Source organism: Fukomys damarensis, unplaced genomic scaffold (assembly GCF_012274545.1).
Source record: "Fukomys damarensis isolate Sample0158 unplaced genomic scaffold, DMR_v1.0_HiC HiC_scaffold_10, whole genome shotgun sequence".
Lineage (NCBI taxonomy): Eukaryota > Metazoa > Chordata > Mammalia > Rodentia > Bathyergidae > Fukomys > Fukomys damarensis.
Window position 1 is genome coordinate 41,067,269 of NW_022900922.1, and position 7,783 is coordinate 41,075,051.

The following is a 7,783-nucleotide window of genomic DNA, read 5'->3' on the forward strand; positions in this document are numbered from 1 at the left end:
AACTCATTTTTAAAAATTCCAGAATGAGTGTGTCTAATAACTAGTGGGAATTTCTGTGAGATTGTGGGCAATAAAATAGGAGAAGATATAGCACAAATGCATGAATTGAAAAGAAAAGGTTCAAAAACAAATAGACTGTGCCCTTGAGCTGAGGAATCTGAAAGGATACAATACACTGCATCATCATACATAGTACAATGTAAACCACAATAAGAAGATTTAAAATTTGAAAATAATAGAATTCACAATCATAATAAGAAGCTTAATTACATCTCTCCAAATCATTGATAGAGTGAACTAATAACTCAATATAAGATATAAAAAATATGAACAACCTAATTTGTAAAAGGTTTATATGTGGAATATTGAATTTATCAAGAAAATACTTCATGATATTTTCAAATTCACACTGAAAATTTGTATCAAAAGTCAGAAATCTTTGCTATAACTCATTAATTTTCATCTGCCTACTCAATACTTCACTGGAATTTTTGCACAGATTTTATGCTCTCTTCTCTGTCTAGTTTACAGTAATTAGTCACATCCTGTCAGGTGCTCAAGTCAAAAGCCATGTCTCATTTCTGATTCAAATCATTTTCTCACATTCCACTCCATTAAAATTATATGTTGTGTCTGACTTCAAATAAATGCTAATTCCTGACATTTCTTACTATTTCCCATATTTATAGCCCATCATAACATTTAAAATAAGGGAATTATCTTATTTTCACTCTTTGCCAATGAAGTATTCTTAATGAAGCACCTAGTATTAGTCTGTTATCTGGAAACCTCATGCTCTAAGCTTCCTTAGAGTGACACAGTGATCTACAAACTCATGCCTCACCCCTTATTCTGCATCTGCTCTTGTTCTTAGATGTCTTGTTGCTCACATTGACTGCTGTGATGATCCTAGAACCCAGTGACCACACTCCTAGCTCATAGTCTGAGCACAACTCTCCACTTATTTGAAACACTCACACTTGATAAATTCACATGGTTAATTCTCACACTTCTTCTAAGTCTTCTTCCCAGATTATATATACTTCATGTTAAATCTCTCTCCCTCTCTCTCTCTCTCTCTCTCTCTCTTCCTTTCCTGGTTTACTGTTAACAGTAGCACTTATCTTAATATAGTATATTACAACTTGTTACATATTATCTACTTAAATATAAGTTCTAGAAAGTCTCCATTGTATTCAATATTGCACCCCAACATCTGCAACATTGCCCAGTATATTTTAGGTGCTCTCTCTGGATATTTGCTGAGTTAACTAATGGTTTTGTACTACTTGTCCAATTTTTACCAATTCTGCAAACAGCCCCCATGAATCAAATTTGCCTTTTTAAGCATTCCAATCTATCATCTATCCATAATGTTGCCATGAATGTGATGATAAACTCAGGAAGGACTTCCTCACTTTTGTCAGAGCATGTGGCAGCATAGAAAGTGAGCAGTGTATTTGTAGTTTAAAAGAATGTTTTTAGATACATAGGCATAGTTGTTTCAGCAATTGTTTGTTTTTTGTTTTTGTTTTTGTTTTTGTTTTTTTGGCATGACCTCCTCTCAACAATACCCAATTTTGTATGATTAGTTAGCAGCACAAACTGTATTTAAAATATATATGAATTGGAGAATTGACATAGGAATCTAGGAGCTGCATTCCACAGATATGAACACAGAAGTTAAATGGAATTGTTGCTAGTGAAGGACATTTCACCTGTTATAAATAATCAAGAATTTTGGCTCTCCAGCTGCCTGTCCAGGACCACCCAGTGGGTGTGTGACCTCCCAGACTGCACACCACCAGATCCAGTAAGGACCCAAGGACCCCAGACGAGGTCTCTCCAGCTGCCTGCCCGGAACCACCCGGCGGGTGTGTGACCTCCCAGACTGTGCGACACCAGATTCAGTAAGGACCCAAGGACCCCAGAGGTCTCTCCACCTGCCGGCCTGGGACCACCCGGCGGATGGGTGACCTCCCGGACTGCGCAGCACCACATCCAGTAAGGAAGGTAGCCACACGGGTGCCCTTGAAACACCCCCATTACCTGCTCCCCCGGTTCTCTAACCTCCTGATTGGGCCAATCTTTGGACCAACTCTGCAGAGGCATAGGTTCTCATGAAGGGTAGTTTTCTGAGCTTCCAACTTTGAAAATCTTTAAAGAAAGTGCAGGAGAAACCTGTAATAGAACTGAGTGGAGTTCAACCATGCAGGTTGGGAAACTCAAGTTAGGCCTTGTGGACTGAGGTCAGTCTCAGTCATGGGGACCTGCCATTGGCTAACCGAGACCAGGGGATTCGGTTCTGCATATGGCTGTACATGTGGTATAATATGACAACAGAGACATAGTCTGAAGGAGGCCCTTCAAATTTTTTTTTTCTTTTCCTCATTCCACCCTAAAATTTATTTCTTTTTTCTGTTCTCTCTCTCTACCTCAGTCTCTTGCTCCACCATATTATCCCTCATCTCCCTTTTTATTCCTGCTCCTGCCCTAACTCAGACTTCTTCTTTTATTATTTTTCCTTTGAGGGGGGTTGTTTTGTTTTGTTTTTTGTTTTTTTCTTTTTTCTTTCTTTATTTTCTTTTCTCCAGTCATTTTACCTCACTCATGGCTCCATAGCTTCAAGGGAAGGCAAGTGCCTGTTACTGTTAAGGGGATATATTCTTGTCCTTATTCTTGCACTCTGTCTATCCCCTCTGAAGTTAATAGCTTTGTAAAGATAGTAAGGTCATTCTACATCCATTTGCCATAGTTGATTAGGAAGCAAACCTCGAGGATTCATACCATAATGTGGAACAGAAGAAAATTGAGGACAAGTGGAGCACTGTTTAACAATTTGTCGGGCAGCTTCTCGAGGAATCTGAAATTGATATCTAAGAGTATGACTACTTTGGTGATGGAGTTGATGAGATTGACAAGCTAAATCAATTTTAGAAAGGGCAATAAATTTTGTGGAAACATCAGCAAGATGATTTCCCAAAGACAATGGACCGGGTAAAACAGTATGTGCTCGAATATGTCCAATAAAACAAGGAAGAGAACGAGCATGAATATAATTTTGTACTTGAATAAAAAGTTATTGAATCTCTAAATTACTGGTATTAATACAGGCCACAGTTTCTAAAGAAGGAAGGGCTTTAGCCAAATACTGACTATCAGTATATAGATTAAAAGAAACATGGGCAAATTCCTGAAAAACAAAAAGAATGGCACGCAACTCAACTACTTGTGCCGAAGTGGCAGGTGTTGAAAAAACCTTTTCATGACCATTAACAACATAAACAGCTTTTCCATTAGAGGATCCATCAGTGAAAATAACAATGGCATCAGGTATAGGCTTAAATGAAATAATTTTTGGAAAAATGAAGGATTGAAGATTTGCAAATTGTAACAATTTATTAGGTGGATAATGAAATTTAATTTGGCCTGAAAAATATGCAAATGCAATAGCCCAGGAATCACAATTCTGAAACAGCCAATCTAATTGTTTTCCTGTAAATGGAATTACAATAATGGAAGGTTCTAAACCAAAATATTTCTGAGCATTACATCGGATTGATTGAACAAGTTGGGCAACAGCTTCATAATAAGGTTGTAAATTTTTGGCCGGTGAAACAAATAAATGTAACCACAATAAAGGTCCATTTTGCCACAAAACAGCTGTAGGGGAATGTTTGGTTAGAAAAATAAAAGCTTCTAAGGGTTTTTGATAATTAAAATAAAATATCTGTTGATTAGAAATGGCTATTTCCACCTTTTGAAGAGCCAATAGTCCTTCATATGTGAGGGTCCTGAGGGAGGAAGGATCAGGATCCCCTTGCAAGATATCAAATAAAGGTTTTAATTCTCCGGTAGTTAATTTTAAATAGGGATGTATCCAATTTATATCTCCCAATAATTTTTGAAAATCATTCAAAGTTTTCAAATTATCTTTTCGAATCTGTAACTTTTGGGTAAATATTTTTCGAGGATATAGCTGATATCCCAAATATGAAAAAGGAGACTCCTGTTGAATTTTTTCAGGAGCAATAACTAACCCATAATCATTTAAAACCTTTTGTAAATAAACAAATACAGTAAGCAATAATGATTCATCTTCATTTGCTAAGAGAATGTCATCCATATAATGTATCATATAAACAGAAGGATACCTTTGTCTAATACAGGAAAGAGCCTGCACTACAAACTTTTGACATAGGGTAGGGCTATTTGCCATACCTTGAGGCAAAACTCTCCATTGATACCTTTGCATAGGTTCCTGGAAATTAATAGAAGGGACAGTAAAAGCAAATCGTTTACAATCTGTAGGGGCTAGAGATATAGTATAAAAACAATCATTTAAATCAATAACTATTTTAAAAGTATTTCTATGTATTGCAGAGGCAAGGGGGAGACCAGGTTGTAATTCTCCCATGATTTCCATAGTTTCATTAATCTTTCTTAAATCTTGCAATAATCTCCATTTACCAGACTTTTTCTTTATAACAAAAATTGGTGAATTCCAAGGAGAGACAGACGGTTCAATGTGGCCTTTATCTAATTGTTCCTGCACTAACTGTTGGGCAGCTGTTAATTTCTCACTAGTTAAGGGCCATTGGTCAACCCAAACAGGTTTTTCATCTTTCCAGACTATTGGATCTGCATGGGGTGCAGGCATGTCAATGACCCCTAGGGAAAATATCCCAGGCCTTGTTTAGGAGGATGAGCTGACAGAGTCACAGGAAACTGAATTCCTTGACCTCCCTTTCCTAGACCAACATTAGGCAAAAATCCTTGATCAAACATTTGATTAGAGACCTTTTGATTAGGGCTATATAAATAAACTCCCATTTGTTGCATGACATCTCTTCCCCATAGATTAACCGGGAGGCCAGGAATAACATATGGTTGAAAAGTCCCACAATGTCCTTCTAAATCACTCCAATTTAACATATCAGTACTTTGTTTAGGATTTCTACTTTGACCAATGCCTTGTAATTGAGAGACAGTCTCCTGCAAAGGTCATGTGGAAGGCCACTGGTCAGCAGTTATCACAGAGACATCAGCACCAGTATCTAATAACCCAATAAAAGATTTTCCTTGAATTAACAATTTTATCTCTGGCCTATTGGCTCCAATAGATTGCACCCAATGAACATCTGAGGACCCAAAACCTTTATTCCCTCTAATGGCTTTTTTATATTTTCCTGAAGTAACTATCCTGGGTAAAAGAACCAATTGAGCTATACGCTGTCCAGGCTGAATAACAGAAATTTGAGAAGGAGAACAAACCATAATTTTAATTTCTCCAGTACAATCCTCATCAATAATTCCTGGGGAAATTATGAGTCCTTTCATGGTGGAGGAACTTCTACCCAATAAAAGACCTAGGGTACCCTTGGGTAATGGCCCAAAAACTCTGGTGGGTAATGCTTGTGTTCCCATTTCAGGGGTTAGTACTGCATAGGAGCGGGAACTGAGGTCCAATCCTGCACTGCCTGGGGTGGCTCGGAATAATTCCTGAATGGATTTTTTGACTGAGGGAGGATCCGAGGGGTTGGATCCTGAAATGCCCCAAAAGTTTGATATGGGGCCTGAGGCTGGCCCCTTCGCCAGTTTCCTGACTGGATACTATTGCCCATAACATCCCTTTTAGATCTACATTCATTGGCCCAATGATTTCCTCTTTTACATCTAGGACATAAACCAGGTTCTCTAGGAGGTTTTGAAAAAGGTCTATTTTCTTTATGTTGTGGGCAGTCTCATATTAAAAGTCCTGCCTGACCACAGCCAAAGCAATTTCCATTATTCCCCTTTTTTGGAGGGCCACTTCTATATTGTTGAAATAAGACCTCTTTTACAGTTTTTCCTTGTAAAGCTGCAGCCATGGCAAGGCCCTGAGTGTAAGAAGGACCTATATCAGCACACAAGCGAACATAATCTGATAAATCAGCCTTCTTTCTAAAAGGACAAAGGGCAGCTTGGCAAGCAGAATTAGTATTTTCATAGGCCAATTGTTTAACTAAGATAATTTCTGCTTTTGATTCTCCAATTATTCTACTAGCTGTTTGCAACAAACGATCTAAAATATTTTGGAAAGGTTCATCAGGCCCTTGTCTGATTTTAGAAAGATCCTCTGTAGCCTGTCCAGAGGAAGACAATTTTCTCCAAGACACTTTGGCAGCTGCATTAATTTAAGTATATACTCCTAGGGGAAAATCCAATTGCTGAGTAACATCAACATAAGGTCCCTCTCCTTCAGGCATCTCATAAGTTGCATTAAGTTCTCCTTGCTGTCTATTCAGGTCTGCTATTCTCTGGCATTGTTCTGCATATTCATACTTCCACAACAAATAATCTCCTCCAGCTAGGCAAGCCTTAGCAATCTGTTTCCAATCGAAAGGCAGCAAGGCATCAGTTGCAAGAGAATCTAACATAGCTAATGTAAAAGGGGCAGTCGGCCCATATTGGGTACAAGCCATTTTCAATTCTTTTAATTGTTTAAAAGGGATGGGGGCGTGTTGTCGAACAAGGTTTCCCTGAGCATCCTGAGCCTCAAATACTGGGCAGGCCAGAGAAAATGCAGATACATCCTCACCTTCTTTAAAGGCTTGTTGTAAACCCTGCTGAACTGGAGATTTAAGGAGTTGGGAGTTTACTCTCACAGGCTTCCAGCCTTCAGGAGGTCCTGAAGCCAAAGCAATTAAAGAAGGCTCCTTTGCTAACCGATTGTCACAAGGAGAAGGATCAAGATCTGCTATTGTACTAGGCTTGTTTTTAGAGGGTTTATGACTAGTCCATTGAGCTTCCATTTGTTTAGACAGATTTTCTATCATTTTTTCTATTTTTTTCCATCACTTTTTCTATTTTTTCCATCCTGTCTTCTAACTGAATTTTTTGTGAACCCTCAGTATGGGCTGCTGTCACTAAAGGCGGCCATACATTTTCATAATATTTAGCAGTTTCTACCTCAAAACCTAGAGTTTCCGGCGGAGCCGTTGGAACGATAGTTTCACTTTCAATTTTACAATTATCATACTCAGGTTCCTTTACACTCAATAAACTTTTAAACATATATACAAAAGGCAAGCGACTAGTGCTAGCTCCCATTTTTATATTTATAAGAAAACTCACCGCTCCTCTTTTGCCTTCCTTTTGAAGGTCCTCTTCTTTCTTTTTGATGAGATCTCCTTTTATTCTTTATCCAGCGGTGACCTTCACTGAATCCCTCGATACTCAGGTCCCTGTTCTTCAAGTCCCTGTTCTTCAGGTCCCTGTTCTTCAGGTCCCTCTTCGGGTGCCACTTGTGGCAGTCCAGCTGTCACAACACGAACATGCCTGGCTCAGGGAGTGAGGATTGAGAAAGGAAAGAACACTCAAACCTGAGCGGAGATGAAGAGAAGTCTGCTTTATTTCACAGAAACAGCTCCTTTTATAGGCTCGCATCAACAGGAAGCTTTTAAGGGCACACAACAACAAAAAACACCAAGTAATTGTTTTTCAAAGACCGGATTTCCTGACTCTTACAGATAACATCAGATCTTTGGCTAATGAGTTTCCTGTTATGTCAGGGTCAAAGAGTCAAAACAAGCTTAGCAAATAGTTTCCTTGAAGAGTAGCAAATGTTGATGCCTTAATTATACAGGAAGAAGTTATTTTCCAAATGTCAAACTCCAGTGGGCCATGACTGGGCCCCTACAGGAAGAAGTAATATGCTTCCATAACAAAGAACAACTGAAAAACAAACAAACAAACAAACAAAACAAGCTCCCCAAGCTGGGCATGATCATGCATGCCTGTA

At 38.6% G+C, this 7,783-nt stretch overlaps 1 protein-coding gene across 1 annotated transcript; it reads right to left on the minus strand.

Moving 5' to 3' along the window:
• Positions 1-5,435: 5,435 nt before the first annotated feature.
• LOC104870664 (endogenous retrovirus group K member 24 Gag polyprotein-like) lies at positions 5,436-6,818 on the minus strand. The gene is given in 1 exon segment (XM_010636342.1): positions 5,436-6,818. A coding segment is annotated over 1 exon segment (1,383 nt).
• Between the last annotated feature and the right edge of the window lie 965 nt (positions 6,819-7,783).